At 35.1% G+C, this 19,953-nt stretch overlaps 1 protein-coding gene across 11 annotated transcripts in view; it reads left to right on the top strand.

The window, feature by feature from the left end:
- LOC116841528 (neurobeachin) overlaps nt 1-19,953 on the top strand; it is a 581,065-nt gene that overhangs the window by 412,587 nt on the left and 148,525 nt on the right. For all 11 annotated transcript variants that reach the window (XM_032809573.1, XM_032809576.1, XM_032809575.1 and 8 more), the window contains exons 3-5: nt 16,691-16,817; nt 17,965-18,065; nt 18,177-18,272. In XM_032809573.1, coding sequence (XP_032665464.1) covers nt 16,691-16,817; nt 17,965-18,065; nt 18,177-18,272 — 324 coding nt within the window. The remainder of the gene's footprint in view (nt 1-16,690; nt 16,818-17,964; nt 18,066-18,176; nt 18,273-19,953) is intronic.

Here is a 19,953-nt window from a genome sequence, read left to right as displayed (position 1 = left end):
ATGCGAATGCCGGTGGGGAGCAATGGTTATGTAATAGCATTACGTGGCGTGGTGCGTCGACAGAGAGGAAGAGAGGAAGAGCAGATATCACTGTGACGAACGTGTCGTTGAACTGACACAATTAGAACGTTCTCTCCGACGACGGATGTAAAAACGTCTCTCCGGTACACTCTGTGTGATATCTCCGGCGCGATTTAATGCAACTTGAAAGCAAGGACTCGCACTGCGTTGTTATCGAATGAGTAATGTCGAGAGTAATTCATTCAAAACGTATTCACGCGTTCAGAGATATATTATTCACATACCTTGGAAATAATGGAGAAATGTGGGGAAATTTGCAGATTTGTATCGCATCTAAAAATAACAACAAACGATTTGACGATTGATCCAGAGTCTGGATCAAAAGTTGTTCTACTATGAATTGTAATCTCGGCAAACATGTTGATGTCAAATGACGTATTAATGACATATTATTGGCGTTAGAGGCGTCATTAATGTGTCACTAATATGTTCTTTGACATTATCCTATTACTTAGGAGTATTTCTACTCGAACTATTATAGAAATATATGATTATGTTATCTTTAGCAAAGGAAAGAAAAAATAATTGAAAAATCATGACAAAAATCTCAATTTTTGGTATATATGTACTTTAAGTATCCGCGCGAAATGATGTATGCAAAGTTTCATTGTGATTGAGAGTTTACTTCTTCTGTAATTAATTAAAATTATCTAGAAAATTTAAAGTCACATGAGCATGTTTGTGAGAAAAAGAGCATATTATCGACTTCAAATAATACACACGTATACAGAGTGTCGGATACAAGACTCGCAATACCACGTATAAAAGTAGAGCACGTTTATCTAAGCACGAAAACCGCTGACAGCTTGAAAACAACCAAAAAAAAGAAGATTAACGAACCAAAACGCGCGATATTGTGGGCCAAGCTGTGTAAGCGCGAGATTTCATCGAAAATATTTGAGACGCGACTGTTTCTTAGCAGTACAGACACTTTCGCGATACGTCGAAAAATAATTGCCTATGCATCGCTTGCATCGTTATTCCACCTTCATCCAATATCCGTCCATCCGTGCCAAGAGGTGGTCACGTTTCCACAATTTTCGATAGGATCTATAGGATACCATTTCTTTTCTTATAATTATTTCTAAGAAAATTTCAACATCATAGATTTTAAGTTAACTTTTCAGGAAACAATCCAAACTAAACATCCTTGTGATTTCTAAGAGAGTGTATGAAGTTAGCACCCCACTTTTTGAAATTTATAATTTTGAAAGTTGTTCCAGATTGTTCTGACTTTGTACCACATTGTTCCAAAGTAATATTATTCTCGAGTCTCATACTCTAAAACTATAATTCTTAAGCCTAGAACAACTCAGAACAAAAAGATCTCGGTTGGAACAAGAAAGGAAGCATGTATTTACTCTTGACGTCGAGTACTGTCAAATCGATTTTTTTACGAATTTTCGGAGAACGAATGATCTTATGAGTCTCATATTCTAAAACTATAATTCTTAAGCCTAGAACAACTCAGAACAAAAAGATCTCGGTTGGAACAAAAAAGATAGTATAAGTTTACTCTTGGTCCGATAGACTGTTTGTCAAAAAACTTTTTTTTAATTTTTCGGGCTTATAATTAAACTTATTGATTTGTGCTTTTGGAACAATGTTTGGAACAACTAGAACAATCTATATCGGTATCGGAATGCTTTATTTTTAAAAAATGGGGTGCCAGGTCAAAAACATTTTTTTCATTTTTTGGACTTATAATTCAACTTACGGATTTGTCCTTTTGGAACAATGTTTGGAACAACTAGAACAATCTATTGCGGTATCAGAATGTTCGATTTTCGAAAAGTGGGGTGCCAGCTCAAAAAATAATTTTTTTTGTTTTATTCGAAAACCGTTTCGAATGAAGCAATATCACTTTGGAACAATGTGGTACAAAGTCAGAACAATCTGGAACAACTTTCAAAATTATAAATTTCAAAAAGTGGGGTGCCAACTTCATACACTCTTTCTAAGAAGTTTCACATTTGTTTTTGGGAAAAGTTTATTTTAACCTTTTTTGACGACTTTTCCAAAAGTGTTCCATCAAATCAGAATCACTCAATTTATTCTTTCAGCATTCTCAGATACGTATCTGAAAAGACATTCGAGAAATAAATAAATGCTGTTGGCTTTTTCACCTGATAAATTTTACAATATGATGCGTCGTGCAGGCGCAGCGAATTTATGAGATGAGTTGTCATAAAGCAAACCAGCATGTTGACGATTAAATGAGGGCTCGGGTCATGTTAGCAACTTCAAAGAAACGTCATGGTGGTCGCCGGGGGCGCATCGGGGAAGACTTAGGTCGCGAAAGCGACCGCTAAGCCACTAGACGACAATTTCGCTCATCTCTCCGTCAGCGTACGTCACAGAAAACCATTTCCGTTCTTTCAAATTTCCATCACACGCGCTTAGCGTCTCGTTCAATCCTCTCGTACCTTGTCGTCGTACCTTGCAGCAACAAAAATGGCATCCGTCGATACCGGCAGAGACGTCGAGTGAGTGATGCCGAGAAAAATGAGGTCGCAGTGTACGTGTCTCTACGCACGCCGGAATAGACGAGGAATGCGCGGTATGTTGAAGCCAATTCTCGGTTGTTCCGAAGAATACCGCAATCTCCTGCGCCATCCCTAAGTTATGATACCTGTAATACTTCCTGGTATTTCATTGTTGCCATCTACAAAACGAGCGTTCCATTCTTAGGTACGTTCAGAGCTGAAAATCGCGGGCCGCGCCGTACATATCTCTCTCTCTCTCTCTTTCTCTCTCTTTCTCTCTCTCCCTCTTTCTCTTCTCGAAACGAACTCTCCTCGCCGCTCGGCGATCCAGGGCCACCCGGCTTTCGTCGGGAATGGTGTCATTTATTTTGAAAAAAAAAAGGAAAAAGAGGGAGAAGTGACGGCTCTTTGGAGCCGCGCGAGCGAAAAGGATTCCGTTTCCCGGCGGAAACGCGACCGGCTACCCTTTTTCGTACGACGACACTCGACCTACTCATGGTTACTATACGCATAAGACTTCGCGATAGGAAGCGACGCGCGGAACGATTCGCGAAACGAAGCTTTCAATACATTGTGCGACCTAATTGAGGAGTAACATTCCAAAATCTGTTCTCTTATCCGTCTCTTTTTCTGTGAAATTGGATTAACAATGGATTCTGATTTTCCTTTTTCTCTATCGTTTTGTTAAACACTGATGTTTCGCGCCAAGTATTAAGGTAGTTACATCATGTAATGAGATTCGTGGGATTTATTGAAACTTGCTCTCATATATTCTCTGTGCTACATACCAGGTATGTAAATATGAAACCGGAATTTTTGTATAGAAAATACATGTTTATTGTATGAAAATGATAAAAAATATTTTATTCAAAGTATTGCTGCGATTCTGCAGCAGTTTTCTTCAAATGGTAACAGAAAATCAATGCTGTCCGCAAATCGTAGTTTCCAGGCACAAAATTCGACATGTTCAACGCTATTACAAACTATGCTGTTGTATGAAACTTGTATTGTTGTGAGTTGAAAATCTTTGTCAGAGATGTCAACAAGGAAATGGCGCCAATGACGCGGTTTGACGGTAACTACATTGACAGCTAGGGCCATCTATGGACAAATTCCGGTTTCATATTTACAGACCTGGTATACATGTACATTAAAATATTATCTAATTGCCCGTGTAATTAGAAGAAGATTGACCATTTGACTACTGAGATATTTGTAATCCTTACGGTGCATAAATATTTTGGCACTTTAACAATGAATAAAAAGTTCATTCATGTTTGTGATTGTAATGTTATACTTTTAACTGAATCATCACTTGTAAATATAGCATTTCAGTGAAGACACTGAAACAAAATATACTGCTTGTATTTTAGAGAATACATATTGTAGAATTCGTTTAAAGGATTAACGCTTAGTTATATCGAAACGCTATTAATTTCCATCAAGCGTTATTAAATGAATATCCGCTAAACGTTTTAAATGTCAAGTAAATGTATAGAAACATAATATAATTGGATAAACAGCAAAATCATGAGTGGCTTCTTTGATACGCCACTGAAAACACGACATTTGGCAATACAACTATTTTAAACTATTTTGTACTGTTAGAATGGCATTGCGACACAAACAGCAATAATTAATAACAAATTACCGAATAAATTAGACACGGCAACAGCGCGAAAGAGCGAAGGAGGAATGCAAACGTTGTCAGGACGAGACTGGCGACGTAAAGTGAAACGCGCGGTGTGCTTTGCGGAGTGCTGTGTCAATGTTTACAAGTAGCAAAAGCTACCACGAAGCAGCTACCGATTTTCCGCTACCAATACTCCGCCCGACATTCTTCGCGGGATCGCTGCAGCATTTCCATATACTTACGTAACGTTGTGTTTCTTCGCGACTCTAAACAACCAAACTTCTGCTTTCTTCCTCTTCCGTCTCTCCACTTTTATTTTCGATACTTTCGTGATGCCATCAACATATTCTTCCCACACATCTCCACGAGCTTTTCGAATAATTTCACGGTTCAATTTGATCGCTGTTTTTTTTTTTTTTTTTTACTTATTCCCACATAGTTTGAAGCAATTTGGATATAAGCGGCGCTACGTACGGGATACGGCATTGTAATTTATTGCGAGGGTGAAAGTAATCTTGCTGGTTCCATGTATTGACATTTTCGTCGACAAATTCGCATTTTAAAATATACCAGCGCAATCCATGGCACAAAGAATAATATTAGCGATCCATTCTCGTTGACGCCACACAAGTTTCCCCCGTGTTTGGCACGATATTAGCTACGCGCATTTTTCTTTTTAGCCATCGTTTTTACCACAACCATATTTTTCCCCGACCTCGTAGCCGCTCTTTATCGGCTTTCGCGAAAAATATTGTTTCAGCTTATTGCTAATCTTCGCTTGCCGCGGCCGTGCACGTAGCTGAAATGGTAGACAATCACATACAACAATATGATACAATTACATGCAACAATGACGCTAATATATGACATCAATATATAGTGTTTTTGCGAGAGCGCGCGAATAATTCGTGATTCAATAATAAATCCACTAGGTGGAATGCATTATCGTAATTTTACTGTATATCGTTGAATAAATAACGTCCGACCAAATGAACATTACCTTTTCGCCACATTTGTTCACGAGTTATTATACAATTGATGTACATTTAATGGCTTAATTAATTAACGGTAATTATATCGGAAAGGCTCGTTTCGCAAAATGAGTTTTTTGTGAGGGAGGAGCAAAGGGTGAGAGAAACTGGAATCTCAGGATTGGAGCTAAGAGAAAACTTTTCATTTCGGTTAACCTACAATAGTTGTCAACCGCTGGAAACTGAGGCTGGAGGTTTAACTGTAGCTCGTAAATGCTTCGCTTTTACTCGTAAATCTATATGTTTAACGCTCGATGAATCTCAATGTAGTACTACAACACTATGTGTTAAGGAGCATTTCGGGGTCAATGCAACCCATAGTTGCGCTATTGTCGAGTAACAATGCGAGCAGAATATCAATGTTCCGAATCTTTGCTGCCGTAGAAATCGACAAAGCAAGTGAAGGAAAGAGAGAAAGAGAGAGAGAGAGGGGGGGGGAGGAAGGGAGAGAGGAAGAGAAAAACAAGGAATAATTTATCCAAAATATCTCTTATAACTAATTATAAAATTTGAAGAACAAAGAATATTTGGTTCTGTAATGATGGGAATCTTCTCAGAACTCGGAGGAAGCGTATGCTTCGTACTTGTTTAATCACCGAGTACGTCAGAAAGGAAAGGCGATAAATGGAAAGTGCGGAGTCTCGGTGAAGTCGATTAAAGTCGGAAAGTTGGTTAAAGCGTGCCGTGACGGTACATTCGGTAGAACGAACTCGGAGATAACGGCGAGATGGTTTGTCCGTTTCTACAAATGCAACTCTTCTCTTTATTTCAGCGGATACTCTTTTCCTGTTCGTCAGATCCACTGACTTAATGCCTTTATTTTGCCGAAAACTGCAGAATGAAAATTTGTGATTTTGTTCGCTGAATTCATTGAATTACCGCGAATATATAACATACAGATCTTCGAATTCTAACGATTTCCCGGAATGAAAGCTGAACCAACGAATTTGGCTTGTTCTTTCTATTTAATTTTCACCAAATTGATCAACGCGACGTTCGAATAATACACACTATGTAAAAAGATTGAAAGAAAGAAATTTAATTCAGAGGCTCAGTTCGTTTTACACGCGATCTTCTTTTTTTAGTGAATATTTTTTATTTCAACAGAATTAAACGCATATTTATATCAACCGTGAATATTTTATATATCAGTACACACATACATACATATAATTTACCAAATAACACATAACCACGTTCAACCATCGGTGACACAATACTTTTGGCAGTTTTTTCTTCTTGCGCTCGCGTATATTCTCAAACCTCTGATACAGTAAAACCAAATAGGTGTACGGTTAGCCCAATACCACGACTGAAACCTCACATTGCACGGGTTCAAATTCGATTGGATTGCCGCTAGCCGAAAGCTGACCCTTTGAGATACTTGAAATTCAAAGAAGCATTTGAGAAAAGGTGCCACCGCGACATAAATACTTTATGTGTCCTCGTCAAAAGGAAGATCCGCTTCGCGCTTAAGCAGTCTTCGCTCTCACACAGTCGCCTTTGATACACTCCGACCGAAATTACTTGTCCTGACTACATTAATGTCCGAAATAAGGACATGATATAATTTGAATGTTTAATCAGAATCCGCAGTCCGACCGTCTACAATTAATCACTCATTCGACGATTGACGCTTTGTTATGCATCATCGGAGCTATTTCATCTCGCTGAAGATTTTTCGCGATTAATTTTCGTTCGCTTAATAGATGCCAAGCTTAAAAAGATTTTATATCGCGTCCCGATGCATCTACCATGAAGTCTCTGAAAAGAAAATACTGTTATTAAAGATAATGCACGACATGATGAAAAACAACGGAAATTGCGTGGAAATTGGAATGGAAATTTCGAAATGGAAAATGAAGCGTCATTCTCCATTATTTGTAGCTTGGATCTTATCATTACGCAGCGCATCCGGGAATTTTCATCTGACAGAAAAGGGATCTAAATAAATGGAAACGTGGCAACGCGAATAGAGTCGGACGGTAATCTGCGAGCAATCTGAGGGATGCGAAGTACAGTGACGTAACCATCGATTCATTCGTCATCGTTTATCTTTGCGTAATCTGCGATTTAACTGCGGAACGACGCTCGGGAAATTGGAGAAGAATGAAACAAAGAGGAGAAATCGGATTAAGTCGCGCGAAATACCGTGCAAATGGAACGTCCTGAACGAAAAGCCCTATTGATTTTATAACGAATTAATTAGTGCTGGCGCGAGTACTTCAAACTCGGTATTGCCTTTTAACATACCGACTGCAGCTACGATTGTATTATTCTCGAGTCTAATGAATACTTTCCTTCTGCGCGACGACTTTAATGCGGACGAAGTAAAAAGATACTTTCGAAACGTACCAGGTTTTATACGGACTTGTTCTTGTCCGCGGGGTGCTTTAATAAATTTGGAAGAAAAGCGATTCTCTTTCTACTGGCAAAAGTGGAAATTATGACTTAAAAGTTACTTGAGCTTTGCTGCTCGCTTATTTGGAGTTCGCATTTGACTTGTGAATAGTTCGAGAACGCAATTTATGCGAAATTTACGCTTATAGAAAAGTACACGAAAGCATGTTTTCCACGTTTGGCGAAATAAAAGAGCACAAGCTTTCTCTCACTCTCTCACACACACGCGCGCGCGCACACACACACACTCTCTCTCTCTCTCTCTCTTCCTTCCTCTTCCTTCTTCAACGTTGTAGCAGCCTTTAAAAGCCACGTTCTACCGGTGGCTTTTAGCGATTGTTGAACAGTATGTACTAAACCGGCAAGTACGTTTTAATGTACAAAGCGTAATGGATGACCACGAGTCACCGCAGCGAAATTGAACGGTCCCACAGGAAATGCAATTCTATGAAACTTCCCTTAGAACGACATAGCTTTAGCAGCTTCGTGAAACTCTTCCATGGTGACTTAAGAAGAATTAATAGTGTTGAGGGAATAGCAGGGGAGAAATGATAATAAGACAATGATGAAACGTGTGACAATCCAAATCGAAATTTTCTGACTTGAGATTTTTTCTATGATCAGATCGATTCTGAACAGTTATCAAATTTATATAAGATGATGTCGTCGAATCCTGATAAATCATATAACTTGGCTTGCTAACCAGAACTTCATCAAAGATTTACTACAAGGATTACTTACAAGGATTAACCAAGTTCTTGTCAGACCCTCGTCAATTTTTTGTCAAATTCTCTCACATAGTAAAAAAGATTATTTTGTATGAGAAATAAAAAGAATCTTGATCATTTTGTTTAATAAGTTAAAAAAATCTAATATTTCATTATTAACACGTGGTTTTTTCACTTTATCATATGCTTTTCCCCGCAATTCTTCCATCCAAATAATCCACCGTCCCGTGAATGGTTCATTTATCCCTCTACTGAACACAACCCTCAATTGCTTGACTCCAACGATTAAACATGAATTAATGATGCTAAACAGTTTTGACGATATACTTATAGTTTGTGATTATAGATTATCCTTATAACTTAGCGGTTTATAAAACTGTTTGGCGAAATCGGAGAGAGACGATATAGAAAATAATTTTTATAAAAGTAATTTTTATATAAATCGCACGTATCTCATATCAGATTAACTACAGATAATAACTACTTCAACCTGATAAGATAAGCTATAATGAGGAGATTGAGTAAGATCTCGAAAAAGATCCGATTAATATAACCTTATAAGATAGTATTTAATTAAGATCCTAATTTGTGTATCTATAATGGACCTTGTCATCCTAACTTTAGAAAAATCTTTTTTATTCAATGCTCATCGTATCCTTATCAGATATACTATATTCAGGAGGTTATCTCATTCACGCGTAAAAACATAAATGTATTTAGGATTCTTTTTCGCGAAGACTACAACATATTTTATGGAGAATTTGTACCTATGGTTAGTGTGAAACCAAAATTTCGTCTCGATGTTTCATATCTCGCGAAAAATCGATCGCGGATCCTAAACAATTCGCAAAAATACAGACGGAAAACCGCTTTAGCGCAAAGGCGACCCTAATGGGCTTTCTACCATAAATCGTTAGTCGTAACACATAACGTATAATACATAAGGCATAAGAGAATCCACCAATCAGAATTCTTCATTTCTATTCTGAAGGACTGCAATTGGTCGATTTCCTTATGCCTTATGTGCAGGAAGTAACTCGTTACTTGTAACGAAGTTACAGTTACAGTTACATTTTTCGGTAATTGTAACTTAACTTAATTACTTATTTTTAGTAACTTGTAACTTTTTTAACAGTTACTTTAATAGTTACTTGGGGAACGTAAAATAAAATTAAAATTATATAGTAATCGTATATTAATTTAATAAATTTATCAATGTATTTATGGAGTATGTGATTAAATTCTTTTACCTCTTTACAGACTATCATTAAATTTTTATTATATTAAGTACATATTTGAAATTTGTTAAGTGGATAGACTAATTAATGTGATAGATATTAATTATAAAATTCAATTCTTACATTTTAGTAAAACTTAAAATGTAAGATCTTTGTATTTACAATACTGATTTACAGTCATTTAAAAAAAGTAACTTAAATGTAACGACTCGTTACTTTTTTGAGTAACTGTAACTGTAACGAGTTACTTTTCATAACCAGTAACTTGTAACTGTAACTAGTTACATGTTCAACAAAGGGAACTGTAACCAGTTACTTTTAAAAAATAACTTTCCCAACGCTGCTTATGTGTTATGCGTTATGTCTTATGACTAATGGCTTATTGTAGAATGTACTTAAATCTTCGCAGTAGTCGGTGAGACAACCGTGTCTACCGGTTTATCGGTCCGTGAATTTCTGCTTCTTAACGCGTGAACGAGTACAATCTTTTTCAGTCATTGAGTAGTTCCGACTACATTAAATCGAACAGCGACGTTAACGGGATCGAGGCGAGACGCGAATGCGCAAGAAAATCACTGCCTCGACACGCATTTTCACCACCGTTTCTATACCATCTCAATGCCGACACCGACGACAGCTCCTGTTGTACAGAGGGCCATTAGATTTCCGATGCTGCAACTTAACGACGCTCGCGTGCAGCGAATTATTCACGGGCGCGACGGGTACTTGGATTTTAAAGGCTCACAAGCCCCCATATTATGCAGGATTATCCTACCCCGGAGTACGGAACCGGAGGATCACGCCTGAAACATTCGCGGGAGCGCAGGCTCATGGGAAAACCGCGCATAGAGCTATGCGCCTTTACGTTTTCTCTTAAGTGCTATCAACGACTACCGACGATAGAACCGCGCGAATTACGGTCAGGTCATTACACGTACAGACTGTAGATTGTCTCCGTGTTGGAGGTATTTGCGATCTCGTATATCTACGTATAACTCGTTTCATTCATTCGATGACATGATGCACTAAAATAATCAGAGTAAACCTTTTAATCTTTTAAAGTGAATCAGTAAAAATATCTCTGATTAAATCAGTAAACAAAGTATCTCGATATAAATAATCAGTGAATATTCGCTGATTTTCAACGGAAACACTTCCACTATAAAACACTGCTCTGTCTTATATCTCACTGACTTGGACCAGTGGAAGTAAGATTTTACTGCAAAATCTGTACATAAATTTGTTATAAGCCAAATACAACTTTCTACGTTTATGGTGATTAAATTAACAGCTTTCGTGTGGTTCGCGTGCAATGACACTGTTTGTGTTTACAAACTGCATCAATAATAAGAACACAAGTTGCTACTATTAACTGATTCTTTCAACGAGATTTTACTATATGTAATTGCAGTGCTATACGTGTAACTAAACTATCAGTTATAAGTATAACGTTACATTAAGGAATATACTGATTGTATTTTAGAGAGAAAATTGTTTGAATAAGTTTGGCAAGATATTTCGGAAATTACAACGTAATTCCAATATTCCTGTTTTGGCACAGAAACATATTTCGTTGGAGCGACGTAAACCTAACTTACGGTAAGCCGCAACATACCGCACGTGCCGGATACGCGTCGATCTCACGCATCAGTAGACATACTCTGTATATAGTCAGTCATTAAGATGTCTTTAATATTATTATATATATTAGACGATTAGTTCACATCTGATTAATGCTTTTAATAACTACATGAATTACATATGATGAATTACATATAGATCAACCTCATTTTTTGTTAAAATATTATTTTTTGTATCTCATAGGAGAAACCGAGGTTACATGGCTTTAGGGGTGTGTTGCTCATACGTTTCTTTTAGTATTTGTATTCCTCTTAAGAGTATTTGTATTCTTCTTTTATTATAGTATTCCTCTTAAGAGGAATAGTGGATACAAAATCGCTAAATGGTCCTTTTAGAGAACATAAGAGTACTTTTCCCTGAGTATCATTAAAATTGGAATAATATTACAGTTAAAAAGTAGAAAAAACTGATTTGATAATAGCAAAGTAAATTTTCGAGCCTCTTGAAATTTTGTATTGATATTCATCGTGACTCAATAAAATTAAACGAAGTGTTACTAGTTAAAATTAAACTTTTTGCAAATATATGATATATTGTTTCTGGAATAAATGCAATTTTCATTCATAAAATTATTAAAATAGAGCATGTAGGCGGACGAGATAAAGGTTAGCCCATGATTAAAGGCCGGCAGGAGACCTCCCGTGGAGACTGGAACTACTAATCAGGATACATATTTTATACACGACCTTCTTACCCTGCACTACTGAGCAACTAAATTCGATACCATAATAAGACGGCTATGTTATTGCATGTTCGTATTTTGGTTATTACAAAACAAAATATACGATTAATAAATACTTAATAAATACTTTACGAATACTTAATAAAACATTTCATATTATCTATGATAACATTTGAAACATTCTTTCTTTCTCTCTGCTTCTCTTTCTCTCGTATTGATTAATGAAGTCTCGTACGTGTATGAAGTCAAACGAGAATATATAATGTATTTATAAGTCAAACAAGTGGCTAGTTCCAAAACATCATTGTATTTCAATTTCTTCATTTCCTAGATAAGTATATATTTCAACAACTGGTTATTTCCAATTCAATGATATTTTAAATTGCAACGCTGATTTATGTAATTTGCAAAAATTGTGTCGTAAACGTAGTATGATAGTTTTGAATATTGCAAACTTTAACAGCTACCTCCTGGTGACGTCGAAAAAAAATAAAGTGTTTAACTTGAATAATTAAATTTTTTGAATATTTTTCACATTCCCCACACATGAGTGTATTAATATTCCATCTAGAAAATATACGGAAACAATTTTACACACACGCATACACATATACCCATACAGCATCGAATTTACTAATATTTGCTATCAAAATAATATGTTGCTCAAATTAAAATATTAGTTTCTTCTCTACATTGGTTTATCCTGATCGATATTTTTTTCGGAAAAATACATGAGTGTGTTATTAAATTGTTGAAATTGAATATGAAGTAAAAATACAATAGTCATTTATATATAATTGAAAAAGAAACGAAAAAAGAGAGAGAGAGAAAAGAGAGATTACTGAAAAATCAATCGAATGTATTCTCAATCCGCTTCTTGCAGGAATCAATGGAATCAGGCTAGTAGATTTATGACTGAATAGATCACGACTATCGCGAACACATTAAACTCTCGTTATTAAAACGCCGAGTGTACTTTATGCCATCTATTTCGATTCCGACTATCTCAATGTGGCTCATCGTTTTTCGAGTTTTCTGTACGCTGTTATTCAACTGCACGTTGCTGTATGAACTAAATATTTTCTCACATCTATCACACTTTAGCGGCAAGTAAATTCCACCATACGTATAGCCGAACAAATCGAGTGTATCAACTTGTGCAACCGGCCATTTGTCATTTTATTACGACAGAAGGAGGGAGATAGAGAAAGAGAAGCGGGGAGGGGGAGGATGGAGAGAAAGATGAGAGCCAGCGCAAGTACAAAAGATGACGAACGACGAGACACATTTGCACGGCGCCACGTCGGTGATTTATCAAGTCGGCCTATGCGTGTATTATCGTGGACGGCTGGACGGACGCGAACGTTGGATATTCGTAGTTTCATCGTGTCCGTCCCGTCACCACCGCAAAATACTCAGCATACATGGCTACGAAACAATAATATTACTCACGGGATGGTGATTGTTGTCGATACGCTGGCCATCGAGGATGTCCGCCACTGACTCGTCGCGAAACGTTGCCGTCTCGTCAGCTGAAACGAGCGTTACACTGTTATTTCAACTTTTAACGTTTGCGGCCGGATGATAGAGGATACGCGATCATGTACATTCGATATACCTTTCAGTTAGAATATTCTCTCGCAGAAAACGTCCGCTAGAAAAACGCCTCGTCGAACACGCACATGCTTCACGCCGTGTCAGTAAACACGCTGTTTTCGATTGACGACTCGCGCGCGAATACATTCTACACCCACTTTACCCTAACGCGAATGCCGCGATTCAAAATATCAGCATGTTCGCATTCTGTCTTTATGACAATCGAGTTGGAAATTTCAAATATCGCACGATAAATTTATCGAACGCTTTGATCGGATTGTTAATAATAGTATAGAAAATTCACCTGATAAAATGTTCGTGACCCTAAAAATTTTCTAGCCAATACAGTCAAAGGTCTGTTCTTTTTAGCTGAACATGGTTACATTTTTTGCCATTAGAGTGAAATAAGTATATAATTTAGTTGTGAAGAGAAAAGGAGCAAAGTGTGTGTTGCAGTATTGATTCAAAATAAACAATCTTAAGATCCCGCCTTAGATAGCAAAAAAATTAATTTTTACGAATTTTTTAAAAAAAGTTAATAAAGGTATCAATATAAGGTTTTGACCATATTATTTATCATTGTTTTAAATATGAAATAATTGTTTCTAAAAAATTAAAAATCCGTCTAAGTTTTTGTGCTGCATACAGTATCGCTGGATGTCTTTAATTGATGAAAATTATATAAAATTTTATATAATTTTACATTATTATATATAATTGTGTATAAAATTTGTTCATACAAATTTGTTAATATTTATATTTTTTAATTTGTTATATATATATATATATATATATATATATATATATAATTATATATTATATATATATAATTATACATGATTATAATATATAAGTATATATTTGTATTAACAAATTAACAAATTAAAAAATATAAATATTAACAAATTTGTATGAACAAATTTTATACACAATTATATATAATAATGTAAAATTATATAAAATATAATTATATATAATTATTATATTAAATATATATATTTAATTATATATATTTAAAAAAGAAATATATATATATGTATATATATAATATAGATAATACTTATATATAATCATGTATAATTATATATATAATTGTACATACAATTATATGTAATTATACATAATTATGTATAATTGTATATGATTATATATAATTCTGCATAAAAAATTTTTCATCGGGATAATTTCATTATTTTATCAAAAAGCCATTTTGAGAACGTCTTATTATTACACATGTATGTTGCCTATATTCATATCGTAATATAACTTATACTGCGAATGTATCAAGTAAATAAAGGCCATTTTGTTAACAAACGAAGGACTTTAGTTGCATAATGGGGAAAGTAATCATAGAGAAGGTTGCGTTTCTCTTTTAATATAGGACTCTAATTTCCATTCCGGACTCTCGTCTATATATCTCAGCGTCTCATCGAGCGCGAATATTCAAATGGCCGCCATTAATAAAACGAACATGACTCGCGCGTGGTCAACGAGAAAATACTTTTCTCGGACGCGTCGTAAAGCGGCATCGCAAAGCCGACATTAATATCCTGAGGTCGTAGGGAAATGCTCGCGGAACTGTCTCGAGGCGCAACATCTAAGAGGATAGATAAGCAACATCTTTTAGCGCGAAGACGAGATACCCAGCTTGGAGATCAACTTGACTAACCACTGCTCTTGCGATTCAGGGTAATTTATCACGGTCGAGCGACAGCCAAAAGCTTCCACGATATTATTCAGTACGACTCTCTTCCCTCTTTCTTCCCCCTCCCCCTTCCTCCCTCTCGCTTTTTTTTGCCTTTGCTCAGCAAATTCGTCCGCAACTTCAATGTAGTAAGCCGACCAAGTGTATAGCAGCGAGATCATTACTCCGGAATTATCCGAATGCCCATAACTTCTCTTCGCTAAAACTCCGGTCCGCGCGGAGCCGAAATTCCGACTGGGGGAATTCCAGCGGCATTTTCGGGATTTCTCCGCTATTCGGCGGTTACCCCGCACCCGTAGTTATCTCGCATCGTGGCCTACCTTGCATATCAGCAAGGGATTACGCGGGTACACGAACTGCGTTCGGCGCCGCTTGGCTGATCTCACTTGCGTCGGTTGTATGCGGTTGTCCGGCTATCCCGGAGTATAATAATTCGAGGATGAACTGTTGCGAGCCCCGCTAGAAGTTGACCCGCGCCGCGCGTAAACATGCTTACCGGATGATGCCGCTTGTATATTGAAATAGTTACTATTTTGTCTGACGACTTCCTTGCGCCTTGGACCTGCGGCACGTCTCCCTTGACACTTTATACATTTACCTAGTCGTATTAAGTAACATCTTCCACGAGGAAGGTTTGTGTATTGTATTTGCACAGAATGTCCAAGTGAATTATTTGCGATTGCTTACAAAAAACCTCTTTAGTGCATTAACTTCTTCTTCGCGGAGTGAGTGCGCGGTTTTATTAAGCCATCCTTTATTCGCTTCGACGTAAAACCACTACCACTTCACTCGGCTTGGAGAACCCCTTCAGAATAGTTTTTGCCAGACGTAATTGGCAAGCCATTATTTATAACAAAGACATTACTGGATTTCCTGTCTGTTGGAACAATTCAGTTAATCGAATCGAAAAGAACGTTGCTATGTGAGATTATTTTAATGTTATATCACTGTATACGGCCGCACAAAGAGATGGAAATGAATTTCTTTTAATAATATTATTTTATATTATCAGAGAATTATTACTATATTATTGTGTAAAATAACAGATAATATTGTAAAATATGCTAATGAATGAATATAATTCTCATATTCTACGGTGAAATATAATTTACGTTAATAATGCGCGTGATTTTTAATAAAGCTAAAATTAAAAATTAACGCTAATGAAATTCCTATTATTAACCAATGTTTTTGACGGAAGTAATATTTTCGTGCAAATATGCGACTAATAATAAACGCGCTATGCTTTTAATCAATATTCCATCTCTCTATTACGCGACTTTAACGAACGATTTACGACGGTAACGTCATTATGTGCAATGAAATTCTATTTGAGCTGAATTATTAATTACACGGCTTACTTGAACGAAACCCAATCGAATTTTATTTTCTTTTTTCCTTAATTCAGTAACCTTAATAAGTTTTAAGTGCGTTTAGTAACGTATGCACGTGCAATATTTTTGTTTCAGGCCGAGATATGGAGTGTCTTTATCGCAATTCTGAGAAAGAGCGTCAGAAACTTACAAGCGTGTACGGATGTTAGTCTCATAGAGCACGTTCTACACCGATTATCTCGTGCGGAAACTGTTGTCGCCGGTAAGTAAATGTTTAGTTTAAGCTTGGCGCTATGCTATCACTGATTGAGACGGAAATAATTCACAGCAGTCCCTCAAAATTAACGTATGAGGGATTGCTGTATCTTGTAGTTACAACTTTAATTACTTATCACGTATGCATGACATAAACTTGCTGTTTTTCCCCTTTCTTTAGATATATATATATATATATATATATATATATATATATATATATATATATATATATACAAGGTGGTTCACTTAAATCGAGCATCTTAAATATTTCATTTATTTTTCATGATACGGAAAAATGATTCAGATAAAAATAAAAGAGTGTCGAGGGGGACACATTTTAGTCACGTTGTTTTTTCTAGGTGGAGATGCTAAAAAGCTATGAGAATTACTTCACTTTTTTAAATGGAATTATGACTTTTTTATAAATATGATTTCTTTATTTATTTTATGTATAAAAATACTAAGAAGTATAATTGTCAAAAAATCAATAGTTTACGAGATATTGTATACTTTATTCTGACAAAAAATTTAGTTAAGGAGATATTCAAAATGATATCCTTCGACCAATACATTTTCCGATTCCAATATATTTAAATCTTATTAACTTTTTGTTTGGGAAACGTTGAAAAACATTGTTTTCAATTATGTATCGACTACTCAAGAAAACATAAAAGAACGTATTTTGGAAGCATGTGCGAGTATAAATTCAGAAATGATAAGAAATGAAAAAATATCATTTATGTATCATATCCGAAAATGTATTGAAGTTAGAGGACATCATTTTGAATATCTCCTTGGCTAAATTTTTTGTCAGAATAAAGTATAAAATATTATCATAAACTATTGATTTTTCGACAATTATACTTCTTAGTATTTTTATACATAAAATAAATAGAGGAATCATATTTATAAAAAAAATTATAATTCCATTGAAAAAAATGAAGGTAACCTTCATATCTTTTTAGCACCTTCACCTGAAAAAAGCAACGTGACCAAAAAATGTCCCCCTCAACACCCTTCTACTTTCATCTGAAACACTTTTCCGTATCATCAAAAATAAGTGAAATATTCAAAGCGTTCGATTTGGACCACCCAATATAAAATTACATTATTTAATAATATGTCTAAACTATGCTTAAACATTGCGACAGATTTATTAATCGATATGCTGGGAGTGCTGGCAAGCTACAGTATAACGGTGAAAGAATTGAAACTTTTATTTGGCGCTATGAAAGCTGTCAAGGGAAAATGGGTAAGAATTATTCAAAAGTTATTCGATAATCATACGCGCGTTACGAGAACTCAAGATTTTATCGTGAGAATATATTAACAGTTATTAACATAATGATATATATTTTCATAGCCGCGGCATTCGGCGAAACTGTTAAACGTCCTTCGCCAAATGCCACAACGAAACGGGCCCGATGTATTTTTCAGTTTCCCTGGTAGGAAAGGTTCGGTAAGTTGATTTCTTTTCTTTATTCGCCTTATACTTTAGAACAGATACTTCTTACTTTACGACATCCCGGAGGACGTCGTTCGATTCTAAACTCTATCAAAGTTCCGATAAGAGAATTTACCTTGCCGCGTAAGATTCTGCTATCCACGTGTATTTTCGAAATCAATCACGATAAGGAACTTCCACAAACATCATTACTGCATACAAGCGACATACGTCCGTTGTGGAATGTAATAAAGATGGGGAAGAGTTGAATAAGGGATATTCCAATTAAAAGCAATAGATAATTTTATAAGAATATAAAAAACAATAGATACGCATTATGTTTCGTATACCTATTATTCTTTCAAGTACAGAAAATTTTTGTCGAATAATATAGCATACTAATAGTATAATATATAAAATTTGTATTGTGCGACTAAAGTATATTCATACTGAGAAGCAAAAATTTATATAAAACAACATTAAACGAAATATTTGATCAGATTTATTTAGTAACTCAATGATATATAAATTTACTGTATATTAGAGATGTGCGAATCAAGGTTCTTTATATCGAATTAAATCGAATCTTATTTTTTGTTTTTGAATCCAAATCGAATCAATAAAATTTCATCAAAATCGAATCGAATCACAGAAAAAAATTTTAAATTAACAACATAATCATTAAATGTAATATAAAAATAGTGAGAAAAGACTTAAGTATGAGAAGAATAACATCGATTTTTTGATATCAACTTATTTTAAGGTAAGATATTTAGAAAAATTTATAACTTATTTATATGATAATTATAATTGTAATAGTTATGATATCAATTATTATAATAATTTGTACCTTGCCAGTAGACCTGCAGTATTTTATCTGCAGTGTACTTGTGAATATTATCTCTCACGAAAATAGTAATGATTATTCAATGGTTCAGTAATTATGTAGCGAATTATTACTAAGAGAAAAGGGGGCAATGTGGATCACCTTTTTGTTTTAAACGAAAAATTCAATATTAAATGCAATAATTGCTTTAGTAACTGTCAAAAGTGTTAGAAAATGTATCTCTTATAATCTATTCATAATTATTAAGAAAAAAGTAAATTGTTCACAACATTTTTTTTTAACATAGCGCAAGAAGTGAGATCTTAAAAAATAAGACAGTAATATAAAACAAGCATAAAAGGAACTTATTTTTTGTGTTATTATAAAGTTGTTGATGTTAAAACAATTTTTTTTATTAAATTCTTTTGAATGTAAAAATCATAAGTAAAAAATGAAAATAAAAAATGCCTTATGAAAAGTAAGAAAATTAAGCTCATTAATTCAAATTATGTAGAAGTCCTTTAGTCCTATGAACAAAAGTTGCAAATAAAAACATCACTTTTACACCCACTGTATAAGATTTAAAAATATAAGACGTGGTAATATAGAATTTCCTTGTTATGTGTATGAAGTTGATATTGCGGAAAATCATAAACTATTGAGAATTTCGGAGTTTTTTTTTAACAGCTCTAAAGTAATAAGTTAAAAGTAATTCTAAAGTTAAAGTTATCCTATGTGATAAATACGAATGCAATCAGATCAATGATAAGAAACTTAATGTTGCGATATTTCGTGACTTATTGTATTTAACGTTGTTGTAAAGTTTACGTACATCAATCTCGAGATGGATTCGCGGGAAGCTTTGCGGGA

This window comes from Odontomachus brunneus, unplaced genomic scaffold, assembly GCF_010583005.1.
Source record: "Odontomachus brunneus isolate Ranch 3 - 2012 unplaced genomic scaffold, Obru_v1 Obru_scaffold_016, whole genome shotgun sequence".
Lineage (NCBI taxonomy): Eukaryota > Metazoa > Arthropoda > Insecta > Hymenoptera > Formicidae > Odontomachus > Odontomachus brunneus.
This window is presented reverse-complemented; position numbering and strand designations above follow the sequence as displayed.